Below are 21,461 nucleotides of genomic sequence, written 5' to 3' on the forward strand. Positions count from 1 at the left end.
GGAGTGCACGGGAAGGGGTGTAGGGAAGGACGAGTGTGGAGAGATACTGGGGAGCAGCAGAGTGAGTACATTTATAGGTTAGTAGAAGAAGTTTGAACAGGATGCGAAAACGGATAGGGAGCCAGTGAAGCGACTTGAGGAGAGGGGTAGTATGAGTAAAGCGACCCTGGCGGAAGACGAGACGGGCAGCAGAGTTTTGAACCGACTGGAGAGGGGAGAGGTGACTAAGTGGGAGGCCAGCAAGAAGCAGATTGCAGTAGTCTAAACGAGAGGTGATGAGGGTTTTGGTAGAGTGCTCGGAAAGAAAGGGGCGGATTTTACGGATGTTGTAAAGAAAGAAACGACAGGTCTTGGCAATCTGCTGGATATGAGCAGAGAAGGAGAGATAAGAGTCAAAGATGACCCCAAGGTTTCGAGCTGAGGAGACAGGGAGAATGAGAGAGCCATCAACAGAAATAGAAAACGGGGGGAGCGGGGAGGTGGGTTTGGGGGGGGGGGGGGGGGAAATGAGAAGCTCGGTTTTGGTCATATTTAATTTCAGGTGGCGTTGAGACATCCAGACAGCAATGTCAGACAAACACAATGAAACTTTGATTTGGATGCAAGGTGAGATATCAGGGGTAGAAAGGTAGATTTGGGAGTCATCAGCATAGAGATGGTAGGAAAAGCCATGGGATGAGATTAATGAACCAAGGGAAGAAGTGTAGATAGAAAAGAGGAGGGGACCAAGAACAGAACCCTGAGGTACGCCGACAGGCAGAGGGATAGAAGTAGAAGAGGATCCACCAGAGTGAACACTAAAGGTGCGGAGGGAGAGGTAGGAAGAGAACCAGGAAAGGACAGAGCCCTGGAATCCAAGTGAGGACAGGGTATCGAGAAGTATGCTGTGATCGACAGTGTCAAAAGCAGCGGAAAGGTCAAGAAGAATGAGGATGGAATATTGACCTCTGGATTTAGCCAGTAATAGGTCATTGGAGACTTTAGTAAGCGCAGTTTCGGTTGAGTGGAGAGGGCGAAAACCAGATTGTAGTGGGTCAAGAATGTGAGGAGAGAAAATCAAGGCAGCGGCAGTGAACAGCACGCTCAAGTAATTTGGAGAGAAAAGGAAGGAGGGAGATGGGTCGGTAATTAGAGGGACAAATAGGGTCGAGTGAAGGCTTCTTAAGGAGAGGTGTGACCACATCATCTCTCCTTAAGAAGCAGAAAGAGCAGAAGCAAGACTAGGAACTGACCCTTGCATTTTCATCTCCTAATTAGAATAATTATTCCAGGTCAGAGTATTAATTATAAATGATTACTTCCAAAGTAATATTTCCTTGTCCTTCAGTTAGCAAATATAAATATTCTTACAGATACCAGATCCATTGCTTTCCCCTCATATACTTATTGTAACTTATGCAATTTCATATGACTGTTCGTTTGTTCAAGCTGAGTAGGTTTTAGTAGCAGGGGCTGTACAGATTTTGCATCTCAGCATTGAAGGAATCTGAGTGATGGGCTGTCCAGTGTATAGCTGGGTATCTGTGATCATGTGAGATACATTTTATGGAATATTCATATAGTCTCCTAACATTTTAACACTTGGGACTCTCACCATGTCCTGTTGGCTGCCTGCCACATGCAAAATTGTTGCTAGATAAATGGCAATGTTTTTCCAATAAGTATAAAAATGAAAAATGTTGATTGAGGACATTTTGCCCTGAAATGAATGGAGAGTACCACTCTGCTGGCACGAAACCAGACATATTTTTAAGTTCAGTTAAATTTCTTCATGATGCCTAATTCTGCTTAGCAGAGTTACGGCAGGAGTTGATGTGGTCAGAGCTAAGCACGGAATGAATCAAGACAACTTCTGACACTCACCAATCTGTCACTCACTTTGTTGTGACCAAGTCCACATTTCTCCCTGCTGCAGTTGATCAAACAGTAATCTGTAAATTGCAGCATTACTCCTCCTTCCCTTCGGAACCTGTCATGTAGTCCATTTCCAGATGCTGACTCTCAGGTTAGCCAAGTACTTATGGCTGCATGGCTGTTTTTGAACTGCTATTAAGAAACACAGTGCTACTCCTTTCTTACAAAACAGACCCAGTTAGTAGCCAGAGACCCATCTAGAGATGGCTCCAACTGAAAATAGGAAGTATCCCTGTATTGAATCATCTATATTAATATTTCTCACCTCCAATTCTGAAGCTCACAGTGTGGCAGGGAAACACTGAAGCCCTGTACTGTGTGTAGCCTGTCAGCACCACTCACTCTCACTGTCACTCATACATCCACCCTCAGCCACGTCCCCAGCCACGCCCCTTCAGGACATAATTCGCTACCTGAACGTTCCATTGAGGCCACAAGCTCCTGCCAATTCCGTGAAGGGTTCGTAACTTCATGGTGGTGAAGCCTCTGTCTGTCTGTCACGCCCTCGCGTCCAACGTCATTACGTCGGGGGCGGAGCCATGTTTCTGAAAGCGGGACGTCGCATCCCTGCCACACTGTGACCTTCACAATTGCAGGTGAGAATTATTAATATAGATAACAATATCCACCCCCCCCCCCCCCCCCAGGGCTAGCCTGCTTCTTGCTCCCCAAACGCGCCTCCAGCCTGTATCAGCCCTCCCCCCACCAACTCACAGTGATGCAACACGATCCCCCTGCCCACGACAGCTCCCATCTCCCAATCAGCCTGCCTCAATCAGGCTCACTCCGATGGTACTCCCAACTGCAGCCTTCTCTGTAGGATCCAGCTCCCTCCCCAAACGTGCCTCCAGCCTCTATCACCCCTCCCCCCACCAACTCGCACGGACGCAGCCCGATCCCCCTGCCCACGTCAGCTCCCATCTCCCAAACAGCCTGCCTCAATCAGGCTCTCACCGATGCTACTCCCAACTGCAGCTTTCTCTGTAGGATCCAGCTCGCTCCACAAACGTGCCTCCAGCCTCTATCACCCCTCCCCCCACAAATTCGCACGGATGCAACCCGATCCCCCTGCCGATGACAGCTCCCCTCTCCCAAACAGTTTGCCTCAAGCAGGCTGGGACCCATGATACTCCCAACTGCAGCCTTCTCTGTAGGACGTTCCAGCACAAGTACCACTACACTGCAGCTGTGGCACACAGGGCCAGAAACACCATTCTGCTGCAGCTGCAAACACCAACGTCACACCTGGCCCTACATTGTACTGAGGGAAGACAAAAGGACAGCAGATGCTACACAACAGGTAAACCAAACCACAAAAAAACAAAAACCACACACAACATACACACACACACTGAACTGACACAGGAAGTACAGAATTGTAAACCACATTGCCTATTCGGGGGACAGCAGCAATTACGTGGCATGATGCAGTCACACACCCACAGATACTGCCCCCTACCCACCACTTCGCAACACACTCTCTCACATTCACACACACACACACACATGATCTCTATGTCATACACATGATCTGTCACACACCCGCCCCCCCCCCCTCTGTCAATCTCCCCCCCCCCCCCCCCCCCCCCCACACACACACACTGTGATGCAGGACATGGATAGATGCACACTCACCCTCTATTTCTGTATCGCCCTACCCCCCACCAACGTTCAAACCCCGCCACACTCGCACAGTCACTCTCTCGCACACTGTCTCACACATACACACTCTGAGGAAAAACCTTGCTAGTGCCCGTTTCATTCGTTTCAGAAACGGGCATTTTTTCCTAGTATGTAATAAAGCACCAACTTCTGTTAAAAATGAAGAGATGTCATCTCATTAGGACTTCTGATTTTTGCTCATAACTGAAAAACTTCAAAGTCAGCCTCATTTGTGGCATGCACCGGCTGCTGCCATCACGTGACAGATGTCTTTGCACAGGCCCAGGGAAGTGGAAGAGAAGGAGGCAGCTGTGGTTGTGCAGGCCCAGAGAGGAGATTGTGACTGCTCAGGACCACTGCAAAAGTAAATGGAGCAGGAACTGCCAGGGGGTATAAGCATGGGAGGGACACACTTGGGATGCCCATTTATGGTTTATCTGGGGTTTTTTTTTTTTTTAAAGTTTGGACAAGTTCCTGAAGTAAAAGTCCATAATGTGCTATTGAGATAGAAATGGGTAAGCCACTGCTGTCCCCGTAGTTGGTAGGATGGAATCTCGCTACTATTTGGGATTCTCAATACAAAATAAAGGAGTACTTCAACAGAGCAAAATTGCAAAATCCCTAAAATCATATAGTGAAACTGTGGGCCCCTTTTACCAAGCTGTGGCAAAAGGGGGCCGGTGCTGTGCGATACATACAAATTTTTGGTGTCTTCCCAATGCATATCCTAAGCTTGAAAATATACACCCACATTTACAATTTATAAACTCATGGAATAAAAGCCCTAAATATAACTCTGTAGGGATTCAGGTATCCATGGACACCAGAAATAAAGCAACTAATCTCTCTAATTAATTTAATATGAGCTGCAGTCATTTAGTTACACTTGACAAATTAAAACAATTAAAGCAGTATTACTGATAGCTGTATGTATTTACTTACATTTTAGCCATCTAATTAAAAAATGTTCTAGGCGATATACAAGCATAAACAAAAGTAGCGATATGAACTGAACTAGAATAAAATAAAAAGATGATAAAAGTTAAAAATAAATCAATTTAAAGCCAGTTTTCTGTTTAGCTAGTGGGATATAAGCACATGTGTTCTATCTGCAGCAGTGACGCAGCACAGAACTGCAAAGTACTGTCCATGTCCATAACCTGCCCATTTTCTTCCTTTTCCTTCCTCATTCCAGTTTCTGTTATCAAATACTAGATTAGGTCTACAGTTTAGGTGTGGCCAATTAAAGCTAGTGTAAATGTCCATGAGTAGAGGAGTAGCCTAGTGGTTTGAATGTAGTTGCAAAAACCTCAGAAAGGCAGTATACCAAGTCCCATTTCCCTTTCCCTATTTGACATTCTACATGGAATGTTGAAACTATTTGTAGATTCTACATCGAATGTTGGTACTATTTGAGATTCTCATGGAATGTTGCTATTCCACTAGCAACATTCCATGTAGAAGCCTGCCCTTGCAGATCAGCAACGCGGCTGCGCAGGCTTCTGTTTCTGTGAGTCTGACGTCCTGCAGGACGTCAGACTCACAGAAACAGAAGCCTGCGCAGCCGCGTTGCTGATCTGCAAGGGCAGGCTTCTACATGGAATGTTGCTAGTGGAGGAGTAGCCTAGTGGTTAGTGTAGCAGACTCTGATCCTGGGGAACTGAGTTCAATTCCCACTGCAGCTCCTTGTGACTCTGGGCAAGTCACTTAACCCTCCATTGCCCCTGGTACAAAATAAGTACCTGAATATATATAAACCGCTTTGAATGTAGTTGCAAAAACCTCAGAAAGGCGGTATAGCAAATCCCATTTCCCTTTCCCTATTTGACATTCTACATGGAATGTTGAAACTATTTGAGATTCTACATGGAATGTTGCTATTCCACTAGTATGTGCAGGATGTCAGACTCACAGAAACAGAAGCCTGCGCGGCCGCGTTGCTGATCTGCAAGGGCAGGCTTCTACATGGAATGTTCCTAGTGGAGGAGTAGCCTAGTGGTTAGTGCAGCGGACTCTGATCCTGGGGAACTGAGTTCGATTCCCACTGCAGCTCCTTGTGACTCTGGGCAAGTCACTTAACCCTCCATTGCCCCTGGTACAAAATAAGTACCTGAATATATATAAACCGCTTTGAATGTAGTTGCAAAAACCTCAGAAAGGCAGTATAGCAAATCCCATTTCCCTTTCCCTATTTGACATTCTACATGGAATGTTGAAACTATTTGAGATTCTACATGGAATGTTGCTATTCCACTAGTATGTGCAGGATGTCAGACTCACAGAAACAGAAGCCTGCGCGGCCGCGTTGCTGATCTGCAAGGGCAGGCTTCTACATGGAATGTTCCTAGTGGAGGAGTAGCCTAGTGGTTAGTGCAGCGGACTCTGATCCTGGGGAACTGAGTTCGATTCCCACTGCAGCTCCTTGTGACTCTGGGCAAGTCACTTAACCCTCCATTGCCCCTGGTACAAAATAAGTACCTGAACATGTGTAAACCGCTTTGAATGTAGTTGCAAAAACATTAGAAAGGCGGTATATCAAGTCCCATTTCCCTTTCCCTTAAATGTTACAGTTGCATGCATAACTCATATGATTCTAGAAACTTAGGACTGCATTCTGTATATGGCGCAGAAAAAAAAGCGCTATTCTATAAGCCGCACTTAGGCACAGTTTATAGAATAGTGCTTACACCCAGGAATCATACCTATCTTTAGGCACGGCCATTTGCTCCAACTGAAACATGATGTTAATGTATCTGCCTGCATTAGGTGCATATCCCCATAATTCTATAATGACGCATGTTAATTGTAGGAATGCCCCTGTTATGCCCATGACCCTCCCGTTTCCGCACCCCCTTTTTCAGGTCGTATGTAAATTTTGGCACAGATGTAAATGCCAATGAAATCTAATTATTGAGCCTGCAAAGAAGTGGGAAAATGTGGGATATAAATGCAACAAATAAAAATTAGTGCCAATAACTGCTCGTCAAAGTACTTAATTAGCTCGTCATTCAGTTAAATTTTGCATGCAAATTGAGCGTGTGCCCAAATTTACACGCACAATTTTTGCAGCTTTTATTGAATTATTTATTTATGTGTTTGTTACATTTGTACCCCGCACTTTCCCATTCATGGCAGGCTCAATGCGGCTTACATAGTAATAGGATTACAAAGTAAAGTGTAGAGAAAAGCAGGCTAATCTTAGCAGAGTAATGGAGATGCAGAGTAGTGGAGATGTGTAGATGGGTAATAATATGAGGAGAAGGGGTAAAGGAGGTAGGAGGAGGTGCTAGTTTTAGGTTAAATAGAGATAATTAGAGGAAAGGTCGGGGTGAGTATAGAGAAAAAAAATAAAAGGAGGTGTGGAAAGGAATTCGGGGGTTAGTGTATAAATGTTTGGCGCGCCCCTGACCTGGCTATGACCCCTCCCATGTTCATGCCCCCCTTGCAATTAAGCGCCATAGATTTTGGGCGCTAAGTTTGTAGAACACTGACTAAGTGCAGTTTTGTAGGTAATTGCAAATTAGTTTCCTTTAGATACCAATTAACTCCAATTATTGTCAGTTATTGTTTGTTAATGCCAATTAAGTTATGCGTGTAACTGCCACTATTCTTTATAACCTGAGTACTCACTTTGCTAAATGTGGAAATGTGGTGCAAGGTTATAAAATTAGGGGGATAAGGTGTGAATTAGTGTAAGGTAAGTGTCACAGCCCAGTGGTATCACTTAGGGCCCCTTTTAATAAGCTGCTTTAAAAGGGGCCCTGCGCTAGCGGCAGCATGAGTTTTTGCTGCACGCAGAGTCCCTTTTTTCCACAGTGGGTGAAAAGGTGGAAAAAAACAAATGCCCAAGTTCATACTTCCAGTGCAACCATTTTGGGGGAGCACTTACTGACACCCGCCGAGGTGGCGGTAAGGGCTCGCGTGCTAACCCAGCAGTAACACCCCCCCCCCCCCCCGGCGGTATTACGTTTTTAAAAATTCCGGCAGCGCCGTAAATGCTGCTTGCTGGAGGCAGAAATACCGCCGTAGTCACATTGGGCCAGCAGTCGTTCCAGGTTGCCATACGGTAGGTAACAGGGCCCCTTAATTCACACGGTAAGTTCTTACCACACTTTAGTTAACTGGCCCCAAGTTTTTATTAGAGTCTTGCATTTCTGTTAACATGGAATATTTTTTATAGCAGTAGAGTTTTGCTTGTATCCCATTTATGTCCATAAAACAATGGCTTCCCTCTCTGATCATAGCCATAAACCACTAAAGACAAATACTACCCATCTTGTCTTGAGCAAGTGTATTTTTATGTGAAATCTTCTGAATAGATGGTATTTAGGAAGAAAAGATTTAATTGTGCCACTCTATGCTTAGTTAGATTACATTGGCTTCCTTTTGACACTCAAATTTCTTTTAAGCTAGCTTGCTGTATTTATAAGATGCTTGATGGTTTGTATCCAGATCATTTGGTAAAATTGTTTTCTTTTCCTTTAGCTCCTACCCTTTCTAGGGCTGAAGATAATCATCTCCCGTATTTTCCGTCTTTCATGGGAGTAAAATATAAAAGATCTTTCCAGTTATCTTTTTTTTTTATCAAGATTTTCAGTTATGATGTTCTTAATTTACCTATTGCTCTTAGGATAATGCCTACAGGACCAGGTTTGGGAGCCACTTCATTTTGGTGTTCCTTTTGACCTCTATAATTTTAATTTGTATTTTTTATACACTGCTCTGCTGTACCATTGTATTAAGGGGCCCTTTTACAAAGGTTTGCTGAAAAATGGCCTGCGGTATTGTAGACGTGTGTTTTGGGTGCTCGCAGAATCATTTTTCAGCGCACCTATAAAAAATGCCTTTTTAAAATTTTTGCCGAAAATGGACGTGTGGCAAAACGAAAATTGCCGTGCGTCCATTTGGGGTCTGAGACCTTGCTGCCAGCCATTGACCTAGCAGTAAGGTCTCATGTGGTAACCAGGCGGTAATGGTCTATGCACATAAAATGCCGATTACCACCTGCACGCCAGAAAATAAAAATATTTTCCAGTGTGCGTAGCGGACGTGCATCAAAAATGAAATTACTGCAAGGGCCATGTGGTAGCCGGTCGGTAACTCAAAATTGACACGTGTTGGCCACGCATAGGTGCCTTCACGGCTTAGTAAAAGGGCCCCCAAGAGCAGTATGGTAAATGACAAATAAACCATAAACCATATATTTAGCTAGTCAGAGAAAGAGAGTAAACACTTATTCACCCAGGTAAGGGGCTTTGAAAGTTGTCCTCCATTTGTTTAACTTAGCCTACATTGCCTTCTGCCTGAGGGGCCCTTTTACTAAGCTGCGTAAGCATCGACGCGCGTCCAACGCGCACGCAAATGGAGTTACTGCCCGGCTACCATGTGGCTCTTGTGGTAATTTCATTTTTGGCGTGCATCTGATACGTGTGGGCAAAAAATAATTTTTATTTTTGGACGCACACAGGTCATTACCACCTGGTTACCACGTGAGACTTTACCGCTAGGTCAATGGCTGGTGGTAAGGTCACAGACCCAAAATGAATGTGCGGCAATTTTGATTTTGACGCACTTCCATTTTTGGCAAAAATTTTAAAAAAGGCCTTTTTTATAGTCGTGCTGAAAAATGGATCGGCGCGCACCCAAAACCCGAGCCTACACTACTGCAAGCCATTTTTCAGCACGCCTTAGTAAAAGGACCCCTGAGTTTCTTACTTACTTACTTATTGATTGATTAATTTGACACCTCTTTAAAGGAACTCACCCAAGGTGGAATACAGCAAGAATAAGCCTGGCCTAGTTATTAGACAATTACAGCAGTAAGCATAATCAAATAACAATAGAATGCTACTTACAGTGTCAACATAATACACATCAAAACATCTTAACAGACAGCATAAAGTACAAGCAGAGGAGGAATACAGACAGATAAAACAGAGGAATAAGAGTTAGAAAATAAGGGAAAGGGAATGGGACTTGATATACCGCCTTTCTGTGGTTTTTGCAACTACATTCAAAACGGTTTACATGGTATATATAGGTACTTATTTGTACCTGGGGCAATGGAGGGTTAAGTGACTTGCCCAGAGTCACAAGGAGCTGCAGTGGGAATTGAACCCAGTTCCCCAGGATCAAAGTCTTCTGCACTAACCACTAGACTACTCCTGACTTGTTAAAGTAACATTGTGCCCATTCTAAGTTTGCACTTTTCTTGTGTAGTTTCTTTTTTTAATTTGCTTCTTTTCCAATGAATTCTTGATTAGATTTAACTAATTTTCAAGTGTTTTGTTTTCCTAGCAAAAAAGTACAGAAAAGTTACTGGCAAAGAAATCTACTCCGATACGTTAGAAAGCACACCCATGCTAGAAAAAGAGAAGTTCCCACAGGAGTTTTTCCCAGAGGTATGTGCATACAACTCTGACTCTTCCAATTTTGCTGGCATATGTCTGTGAATTTGAAAAGATCAACTATTTGAAGTCTAAAAGTGGTGACATTACAAAAACTGAGCATTAAGAGCTTCAAGATACCCACTGGCAGAAAATGTCATAAAAGTGGCAAGCGGCACCTAACACCTTCTTTGACCCTCTTCCCCTTCCAGCATATCAGAGTCAAATAGTACATGACATGAAATCGATACAGTGGATTATATTTGGCCACAGCATAGCACTCTTAACAAATGTACAACTTAATGTGTATGCATTGTAAATCAGTGTATCTTCACTAAATATTTATTTATTTACTTACTTAGATTTTGCTCACACCTTTTTCAGTAGTAGCTCAAGGTGCGTTACATTCAGGTACACTGGGTATTTCTCTGTCCCAGGAGGGCTCACAGTCTAAGTTTGTACCTGAGACAATGGAGGGTTAAGTGACTTGCCCAAGATCACAAGGAGCAGCAGCGGGATTTGAACCGGCTACCTCTGGATTTCAAGACCGGCGTTCTAAGCACTAGGCCACTTCTAATTTCTGGGAACACTCCAGACCCTCCCATGCCCCTCCATATATAGTCTTACCTAAATCATTTTGGGTATCTAGCCTTTAGAGTCAGGCAGCACCAACTGCCTCCATAGCAATCATAAGTCTAATCAAAAGTTATGCACAGACCATATAAGTTCCATGCGCTGACATCACCTCTCTTTTCAAGGGTTGCCGTAAAAGCAACATTTCTCCATCATCCATTTATCACACATCTCTTTGGTTGCTACATACCCCCATTCCATCAAAATCTGGGGGTAAACATCACTGGCCTTTTCTCTGGCCTTGGCCCCCCTCCATGGAAGAGGAGATTGTGCACAAATCCTTAACATCCTCAGTTTCACTGTTATTACATGACAGCAAGAGCAGTAAGCAAAATGGTGAGGCACACGTGTACCCATCCTCGATTCAAGCTCCAGGTCTCCACCCCATATGTTTTATTATTTATAACCTGCTTTGAATAACAAATCAACAAACAACTAACAAACACAAATGCAGCAATATAGAAATATCAATGAAATACAGGCAGATCATGACAGCTCATAAATTTGGTTCAACAAATAACTTTTTAGCGTTGATTTGAAAGATGCAGCTTTCCGTTGTGACTTCTGCACTAAAGGCAACTTGTTGCATTCTGCAAGACCAGCTTCAGAGAAGGTTCCAGTTCTAGTGGTTCCAGTTCTAGTGATACTCAGTCAGATGCCCAGGTCACACACACTTGCTGAATGCAGCAACCTTGGCGGCACATATTGTTGCAGTGCATTACGTAAATAAAAAGAAGAGTCTTGATATAATACAAAATGTACCAATAGCAACAACTTAAATTTAATTCTTTGCACCACAGGAAGCCAGCACAATTACCATTGTAAGGGAGGTACATGTTCAAATTGGGAAAGTACATACAACAAACATCCATATCCCATATCCCGTCCTTTGAGCCTCATTTTCCCTACCTGCATCTACCCACTTCCCATCCCATTTTCCTAACCCCACCCCACCCCTAACTCCTACCTCTTAGTTGTTCCCTTCTCCTGTGCCTTTTCTTCAGCCCCACCCATCTTGTGTCTCCCCTTATTCTCCTCCTCTGTCCTAGGTGCTGGTCGCCATCTGTTTGTGACTTACCACCCTATTCGGCTGTGGTCAGCACCTCTCTTATAGTTTCATGTTTGTCAAATGGCTTTTGCATGTTCTTATTTGTTAAAATGGTGGTGTTTCTGAAAGATACTGCAAGTGATGCAAGCAATTTGGATGTATATTAAAATGCAAATCACTTTGATAGGGCTTTTATTCTAATAAATAAGGAACATGGATATGTACAGTTAACCAAAACTGTGCAGTCGAGGTAGAACATAAGGGTTCAAAAAACCCTAAATATTCATTGAGTGGCAAGTGATGTCATTCTTATAAACAAAATAAGAAAATTCAGTGCTCCTGACTCTTTGAAATGATGTGGAAAGCATATTAACCTTTTGCATTCTGTTCTCTAATCTCCAAAATCATATGCTGACCTGTAGCTCCAGTTTAAAGCTTATGATTTTTATTTATTTATTTTTACTATTAACATGGTCTAAGACAGGGGTTCTCAATCCAGTCCTCGGGACACACCAAACCAGCCTGGTTTTCAAGGTATCTACAATGAACATGCATGAGATAAATTATTTTTTTGTTATATTTGTACCCCACGCTTTCCCACTCATGGCAGGCTCAATGCGGCTTACATGGGGCAATGGAGGGTTAAGTGACTTGCCCAGAGTCACAAGGAGCTGCCTGTGCCTGAAGTGGGAATCAAACTCAGTTCCTCAGTTCCCCAGGACCAAAGTCCACCACCCTAAACACTAGGCCACTCCTCACCCATTGTATGTAAATGTATCTCATGCATATTCATTATGGGTATCCTGAAAACCTATTTGAGGTGGAGGAGTGGCCTAGTGGTTAGAGTGGTGGACTTTGGTCCTGGGGAACTGGGTTTGATTCCCACTGCAGGCACAGGCAGCTCCTTGTGACTGTGGGCAAGTCACTTAACCCTCCGTTGCCCCAGGTACAAATAAGTACCTGTATATAATATGTAAGCCGCATTGAGCCTGCCATGAGTGGGAAAGCGTGGGGTACAAATGTAATTAAAAAAAAAAGTAAACTCACACTAACTGCAAATACACTTTGTGGGGGGAGGGAGGAGATTTTATAAATGGTGCTCAAAATTGGGCATCGGAAAAGATTGGCACTAAGAGCTATTCTATAAACAGCACACTCCCTGTATAGGATAGCACTTAGTGCCAGTTCCAGCGCCCAGCTCTAGGCACCAGACTGAAACCTGGTGTAAATCCCAGCACTCAAGTTGGGCTCAGAAACCCAATAGTCTATAACACTGTGCGCAATTTTTTTGGAACACCCATTACCCCTCCCATGGCCATGCTCCTTTTGGGTTGCACGCTATGGGATTTAGGCACCCAGCATTATAGAATAGCACGCAGCCACACAAGTGTGGAAATCCTAATTGATGCTAATTAACATCAGTAATTGGTTAGCATCCAGTTATTGATGGCTAACAGCTCGTCATCTAATTAAGTTGCACATACATCTCGGAAACATGCCAAAATTTGAGCATTAACGTGCAGTAAAGTACTTTTCTGTGTTGTAACTGTATGCGAACTTGCTCCCAACAGTTAACAATGGCTTTGCACTTATTGCAAGTTAATTTTTGTATTAAATGTGTGTGATAAGTGTGAACTAATGTGAACTACTGCCCTTAGGCCCTGATGCTCAAAAGGTAAATGCGTGCACTAGAGGCCATTAGCGCCGGACTAGCGTTCACATCTACCTGTGCACGATGCTCAGAGGGGCTGTAGCGGGGACAAGGAGTATGCTGGGGATACCGCGATGATGTTTAAAAATGAGATTAAAATAAGCTCCTTCCTATTCCCCCTCACCCGCAAAAACAGCGCTGCAAACTTGAGTGCTCCTACTACTTATTAAACCCTACATCACTCAGAGCTGGTGTTAGGGATTAAGAAGGAAGAAGCAGTGCCAAGCCATCAAGACAGTCCAACAAGAAGGTCTCAAAACTAGCCTTTTCTTAAATGGGCAGCAGAAACAGTGCCACTCACTGGCTTATCCAGGACTTGGATTCCAGCTGGGAGGGGGCAGAGGGGCACTGTCCACCCCGGCAGTGACACCGCTCTCCTTCCTCTCTTCCTATCCAGAGTTGCATCCTCTTGCAAAATGTTTATTTTGCTGTCCAAAAAGTAGTGAAAGTGCTTGGCTTTTGTGGCAACCCACGTAAGCAGCACCTCTTCTTCCTCCCCCCCCCCCCCCCCCCCCCCCCCCCCCCCTGGCATTCTGGGCATTCGCTGAAGAGCTATGCTTGACTCTATCATTGATTGTGAATAATCAATGATAGAAAAAAATGGCCATATTGTTTTCATAGGACCTAATTTACTTGGGCTGTTTTCCCATTCTGTGTATCTAAGGGACCCAGAAATTCTCAACTTAAATTTAAGTATGAGGGTATGTAGTTGATATGCAATATCTAGTCATTTCTAGAATAAATTTTAAACATACTGCCACCGAAACAAAACAGTAATTATAGGCAGAGGTATAATTCTGCCAACTGAGCACGATTATAAAAAGATTTGGAAGATATTGTCCCTTTATAAATAACAAAGTGATGTCTAAATAATTTAAAATAAATGCAAACGCTCTCTATTGGGCTAAGACTGATTTCTCTTCTCTTTATTATTGCTACTTAAGGATGATCGGAAAGTATTACAGATGATTGAGGCATAATGCAATTCAAAATAATTACAGCCCACCAGCATATAAAACTAAACAAAACTTCTGTGTTGATTTATAGGCCTTCTTTGGCTGAGTATGAATCTGAAATGATGCCTTTGGGAGCAGCATGCCAGACAAAGTTAGGCCTTTTTAAAAAACAGATTTGTGTGGTCTATCAGGGCTGAGTAATTTTTTCAGTTTTTGCCCCATAGTGAGAAATTGGTTGTTATCATATGATCAAAGAAACTGCTCAAAGCTCTTATGAAAGATGAATTAATTTCACTAATGCTTTAATGCAAACCTTTCATGGAGAAGGCTGTATGGTGATAACCTTACCGCGGTCTTTCCTTTCTCAATGATGATTTATGTTCTCTTTTAGTAGATGAAACTGCCTGTATTTGCAATCCATCTGCTAGCTAAAGGAATCCTATTAACAGGGGATCTGGAAAGAGATTTAATATTGGGAATTGAGATAGTGGTCCCTCTTTCTATAGCTTCATTTTGGGGGGCAGAGCTTGTAAATTTCTCAACCTCGTCTACTTTTCTAATTTACACCTAGTTAATCGTATGTTTGAAAGTTGAAAGCAAGACAGAAGTACACATTGTCCTGTATACTACCTTTGACTTTACGTACCTGAAGAGTTGCATTCAGAGTATCATTAGATTATAATCTATTCAGATATGAAAGACAGGTCCCCAAAGAATCACACACTAGGACTGCAATTCTACAACTTGGACTCGCTACCCTGCAATTTCATGTATATGAGGTTTATCAGATAGCAGTTCACCAGTTACCACCTGGTTCCATAGTGTCTGTAAACTTTCCATGGATCTTTACAAACTTCTCCCACAAAAGCAGCCAAAATTTCAGCTATAACGAACCTGTGTACATTTACATCTGCTTGGGAGCTGATGTAAATGTACCTGCATAATATTCAAAATTCTTTATAAGAAATTTTGAGGCATTTTATGCATATATATACTGGTATATATTTCCAATAAAGCCTTTATAAAATTACCACCATACTGTAGCATATATGCCTATATATAAAATGAACTATTGAAATCCAAATTAATTTAAAAAAAAAAGAAATTGCATGCTTAATTCCAGTACACCCTGCATTTGTCGCCAAAAGCATAAAACATGAATGCTCACACCAGTTACAATCTAATACAAAGAACTGTTCCAGCCTATTACAGAAAAGAGCAATAATATGAATAAAATCAATATAAAAATCTTAAACATATAAACAAAATCCGCTCATAATTAGATCCCAGTACATACACACAGCTCAATGCAATCTATACCACATTGAGCCTTTAAGGAAAGGCTTAAAGAAAAAGAAAACTGGGTAGTCTTGGGTGGGTGTTTTAAAGCACTTTGGAATAATGCTAGAAAAGGCCTTATTACCAGTTTGTATCAATCCCTGTCGACACTGGACGAGGAGGCCCTATTCCTGCAGTTGTGGTATTGGCATGGATGGTCCTCCCTTTGAGGTAACCCCATCTTTTAATCCAGTTAATGAGGTTCATCCTGGCCCTCAGCCCTCTCCTCCCTTGGACTCTGACTCAAAAAATGGCCATATATTCATCACCCCAACATAGATACCCCTCTCTTTCCCATCTCCCACATATTGACATTTGCCTCCCATTTCTCCTTCACACACATCCACGTACTGCTTCATCTCCTCACAGCTATCCAGTGCAAACTCCATACATATTCATCCACATCCACACTTGTACCTCTTCACACATAAGCTTTACACCTTCCTCACATGTGTACCTGCCTTTCCCCCATGCTGCATAGTATACTCCACAAATACATATACCTCCTGACACCCACAGAGTACAGATTATTCTGTAATTCCTTGTGCATTTTAGGCGCCCACACTTAGGCCAGCTGTATTTCTGGTATAATTTGAGGCATATTTTCAAAGCACTTTGGGAGGCTAAGTTCCATAGGTTTCTATGGAACTTTGGGAGGCTAAGTGCTTTGAAAATGAGCCTCTTTGGGCACCTAAATTTACTTCTCAGTAGAAACCAACAAATCTTTCTGATGCAACTGGATCTATCAGCTGCCTTCAACCTGGTGAATCACAAACTTCTACTAGAGATGCTAGCCAAGGTGGGAATCACAGGCGAAGTGGCAATCTGGTTCACAGGCTTTCTAGGTCAATTCAAGTCAAATGACAGTAGACCTTATTCCCTGCCCCTTGACTATGAGATAGGTGGGGTGCCAGAGGGCTCTCTGCTCTTCCCAATTCTGTTCAATATCTACCTAAGAGACATGGGAGAATTGCTGAAACCACTTGGGATGGCATCATTCTCCTCTTCCAATGGCAGGTCGCACTCTCAGTTTATTCACTGATGAAAAAGGTCTTTGGCAAACTCTATGCCTGGTTCTGTTGCCTGAAATTGAAAATCAACTTAGAATAAAACCAATATACTATGGATAGGGAATAACTCATTACTCCCACCTAATATGCCACCCAAACTTGCGGGAAATGCAATACCAATAAAGAAAGAGATAAAGCTGCTAGGAATCTGGATAGACTCCCATCTTACCTTGTCAGTTCATACAAACAGTGTGATCCGTAAATGCTTCTTTAAACTGAAATTTCTTTGTCACATCAAACACTTCTAGACGCTAAACATTTCCAGGTAATTGTACAATCCCTGGTTCTGTCCTTCTTGGATTACTGCATCATAGTCTGCCTTAGCCTCTCGAACAAACTAACAAGGAAATTGCAGATTGTCCAAAATGTGATGGCAAAATTAATCAGTGGAGGCTGATGGTGTGAACACGCCACTCCTTGATAAAACTAAACTGGCTCCCCATCAATGCAAGGGTGAAATTCAAACTGCTGGCTATAATATTCAAAATTCTTTATGGCTCATCACCAAGCTATCTACAACAGTTTGTACAGATTTACCAACTCAGAAGAGCTCTCAGATCTCTTGATATCAGATTAACGATACCTACCACCCAAGTTTGTTGTTTGAAATGAACGTTTGACACCACCCTCTTAGGGAAAGGAGTGGAGCTCTGGAACTCCTTACCCTTGAAAATCAGACTGACCTCGGACTACATTAACTTCTGCTGGCAAGTGGAAACTTGGTTATTAAAAAAATATCATGGAACACCAATAGAACCCCAATAATCAGACTGTAATTTGAGAGCATAGGCTCTAAAAGACCAGGAGCACAGACTCTGAAAGACTAACCAAATTGTAAGCCCAAGACCCATGTAAATATCTAGATAACAGTTGATCTACCTTACTAGCTAATGTGATCACCCCATTTTTGCACACTGCACTTGCTTATACTTCATTCATGTATCGCACTAGTCCTTTGTATTATTAGCTTAAATTTCACTTTGATTCCATGTATAGTGTTTTCCACCACCTTGAACTTAATGGTTAAGTGGTTTACAACTATCAAATTATTATGTAGTTTGTTATAGAATAGGCTCTTATTGTGCAATTCATTATAGAAGAGGCTCATAGTACGCACTTTGGCTCTTATTGCACAGCCTCAGGATACACCCAAGGGATTTCAGCCTGCTTCAGTACTTTAGGACCTCTCTTACCCAAGGGTTTTCAGCCTGCAACTGCTTCTCTCTCTCTCTCTCTCTCTCTCTCTCTCTCTGCTTCTCTGTCCTGGGACTCCTTCCCACCTGCCTAATCAATCCCTGGCTTCTGCTCTCATAACCAATCATTCTTCTTCCATTAGTTTCCCCCACACCCATACCAGCTGAGTTAAGCCTTTGTCGCGTCCCGCACCCCTACCTGCTCTTCCGCCGCGGGGGGCGGGAGCCAGCATCCTCCGCGGTGAGGGGTAGCGGCCCGAAGGCCTCGGCGTGGAGTCGGGCCCCGCCGCAGTGATGGCCGTTCCGGCTGGGACCGGAGGCCGGCGACTGCGGCCGCCGGTCTCTCAGGTCGCCGGTTGTGGGGCGATGTTCGCGCCGCCGAAGGAGGCAGCGCCGGGACACTATGATCGGCATCTTCCTCCCTCCTGGGCTGGAGGGCCCGGAGCTCCGCTTCTGAGGCGCCGGATTGGGAGGCCAAGTTGGTGGTCCCGCCTGGGAAATCGGACAGAGCCAATCAGAGGGGCTCTGCCGATACCCAGGGCCGGATTAGTGGGCTGTTCCTACGGGGGCGGGGCGGCTGATGTTGTACTGTATTTAAAGAAGGGAACTGAGCTAGCACTTTGCTTCAGGTTCTGTTCCCGAAGCCTATCTCCGTGGTTCCTGTGTTTTGTTGTTTTCCTGGTTTTGCGGATTTTGGAATTTGGACTGTTTCCTGGTATCTCTGCCTAGCTGCCTGCCTCGACCTCCAGCCTGACTTTGACTTCTCTACTAGCCGCCGGCCTTGACCTCTTGCCAGACCCCGACTACGCTTTTGCTGCCGGTCCTGATCTGCTGCCAGTCTTTGGACTCTTCTTTCCACCTGCCCGCTTCTCTCCCAGTTCCAGCCCAGGCCAGTCCGGTAACCCTGCGGTTCCTGAAGTCCCGTTGACCGCCTGCAGCTGGGGGCTCAACCCTTGGTGAACAGCGGTCGCCGCGGGTGAAGACGTGGGATTGCGCGGCTGTCCTTTGAGGTCCTTTTGGGCCTTGCGGGACCTAAGGGCTCACCCTCCTTGTGGACAAGACAGCCTTAGACTAATGATGAGCTCCTGCACACAGGGTTTCCTAACTTTCCCCCTAGTGGCAGCCAATCTACACATCCTGCCAGCTTACACCCATGTCTTCCTCTATTGCAACTAGGAGTCCAGTCCGGGTTCCTCATCTCACCCCCTGGCTCCTTGCCTGCAATGCCTTCTGGGACTTGTATTTCAAACTGACACTGCCTTAACCCAACTATCCTGGATGTGACTTTATCACAATATGCATAGTAACAGTAATGATGGCAGATAAAGACCAGCATGGCCCAACAGTCTCCTCAGAAGGGTGGCCAGGGTTGTAGCTGTGACTCCATGTAGGTCCTCCCCCTCCTTTTGGGGGTCATTTACTAAGCTGTGGTAATGTTTTTAGCTCGTGGTAGAAATCAGCTGGTGGTAAACACTGAGACACCCATATGAATATAATGAGCATCTTGGCATTTACCACCAGCTGATTTCTATCAAGAGTTAAAAACACTACTGTGACTTAGTAAAAGACCCCCTTTGTCATTAGGGTTGTTGACACCAAGTACAGCTTACACCTCTCTTTGCCTTTTTATAGTCTGTAAGGTGTGAAAATTATTTAAGTCTTATTGTAAGTGGAAATGCTCAATATTTGTATTCATCTGCATGCCATACACATTTACATAAACCTGTATCTTTCAGTTTGTGTATGTGTGTGTCACACACACACACACATGTCCATATGTCTGTATATGTATGTATTTATATTTACACTGTGTCTGGAAAAAACAGGACCCCTTACATAGTTTCAAAATATTTTGCAATTGTTTAAATATTTAGTATGGCCGTTGAATATGCATTAGAATAATGGTTTATTTTCTTAGTTAATTCATAATTTGTGTTCAAAGTGTCCTCCTTCAACCTTGACACACTCACAAAGTCTTTGACGCCAGTGAATAATTAAGAGCTCAACTGTTTTGCAAGCTCAGTGTGCTGGAGCTACATCCTGTTGGGGAAAAAAAGTACTCAGAATTTTGGGTTATTTGGCAAAATGTTGGGAGTCCTTTTTTCTGGATACCATGGTTCTTTCACTGGCTGTCACTTAACGTTTTGGATTTCCTACAAAATTCTGCTCTTGGTCCATAAGATCTTGTTCACTAATCTTCCCCCGTTTTTAACCCAGTTGCTGCATTATTATTCCCGTTGACGAGCTCTTCGGTCCAGTCAACAAAACCTCCTTGAGGTCCCTACTTTTAAAGTTTGAGTGTATTAGGAAGAAGATCTTCAGTGTAGTAGGCCCTGGTCTTTGGAACACTCTTCCATTATCCGTAAGATCACAGGAGTCTCTATCTACGTTTCAAACCAATCTGAAAATGTATTTGTTTAAGGAAGTTTTCCTAGAAGTCTTTTCTTGTGGGAAGGATGTTGGAAATGTGAATGCGGTGGGGTGCCCTGGAGGGCACTGTAGCTCTCTTATACTGCTTCTTTTCCTCTCATTTTCTATCCAAATGGAATTCTATTTCTTTATCTGGATTTATTGTATTGTTATGTATGTAAATCACTCAGACAAAATTTGATGGGCGATATATCAAGTAATAAAGAGACTTGAAACTTGACTTGAGAGAGTATCTCTCTGTCTATATGTGTGTGTGTGTATATATATATATATATATATACAATAATATGAGCAAAACTGTTAAATAAAAGTTTGATGGAGGTTTTTGGCCAGTGATTACAAAGGAATCTGTTGAGACAAATAATTTGAGTCAGATATGAGCCCACAGACAGTTACTGAGGTCTTCTTCCTCCTTCCTTAAATGTTTGATTTTTTTTTTTTTTTTGGTGCACACCATTCATTCATGTTTTGTGTTAGTGTGTAACTACAGGCTGCTTTGAATGAATCCTCATTTTTTTTTTGTTAATTGTCAAATGACATCACAAGCAGAAAAGAGAACAAAACCTGAGCTGTGGTTTAACTGATTTCATTGGGCAAGAGACAAGCATGACTCTTAACTAGGAGACATAACCAACATGACCCAAAAATAATGAAGCATGGATGTATACATAACCTAATCATTTAATTGAATCAATTTTAACTGAATTCTTAGATCTGCCACTTTAGTACTGTGTCTAAAATTCAACTACTAATGGTCTTGAAATGTCGTCCTATTCAACATTTTATATAGGAGATCCTGTTGCTGGGTTATCAATGTTTAGAACATACTCAGAAAGGAATGTCATCTTATTCTGTTTGTTAAATCCTTTGGCCTCTTGTTGTTCATGGTGTTCATAATTGTAGTCTGCAATTATACACCTGCCAGTACCTCTTTAATCTTTCTTTGCCCCTGCTTTGTGTTGTTGAATAAGCTCTTGCTGGGTCACTTTTTAATCTAATGTGGCCCCTGTCAGTAAAATGATGGAGAAAAGATGAATTAAGGCTGTGCATTGCTTATTAGTCACAGTGCATTTTGACATTAGCCCTCCATAACCTTTCTCCCCATGTTAATTTTGTCTCG

At 43.2% G+C, this 21,461-nt stretch overlaps 1 protein-coding gene across 1 annotated transcript in view; it reads left to right on the forward strand.

Annotated features, from left to right (window-relative positions):
- INPP5A (inositol polyphosphate-5-phosphatase A) overlaps nt 1-21,461 on the forward strand; it is a 778,463-nt gene that overhangs the window by 410,650 nt on the left and 346,352 nt on the right. Inside the window, exon 6 of the mRNA XM_030202993.1 lies at nt 9,874-9,977. Coding sequence (XP_030058853.1) covers nt 9,874-9,977 — 104 coding nt within the window. The remainder of the gene's footprint in view (nt 1-9,873; nt 9,978-21,461) is intronic.

The sequence above is a fragment of the Microcaecilia unicolor genome, chromosome 5, assembly GCF_901765095.1.
Source record: "Microcaecilia unicolor chromosome 5, aMicUni1.1, whole genome shotgun sequence".
In the NCBI taxonomy this organism is placed as follows: Eukaryota; Metazoa; Chordata; class Amphibia; order Gymnophiona; family Siphonopidae; genus Microcaecilia; species Microcaecilia unicolor.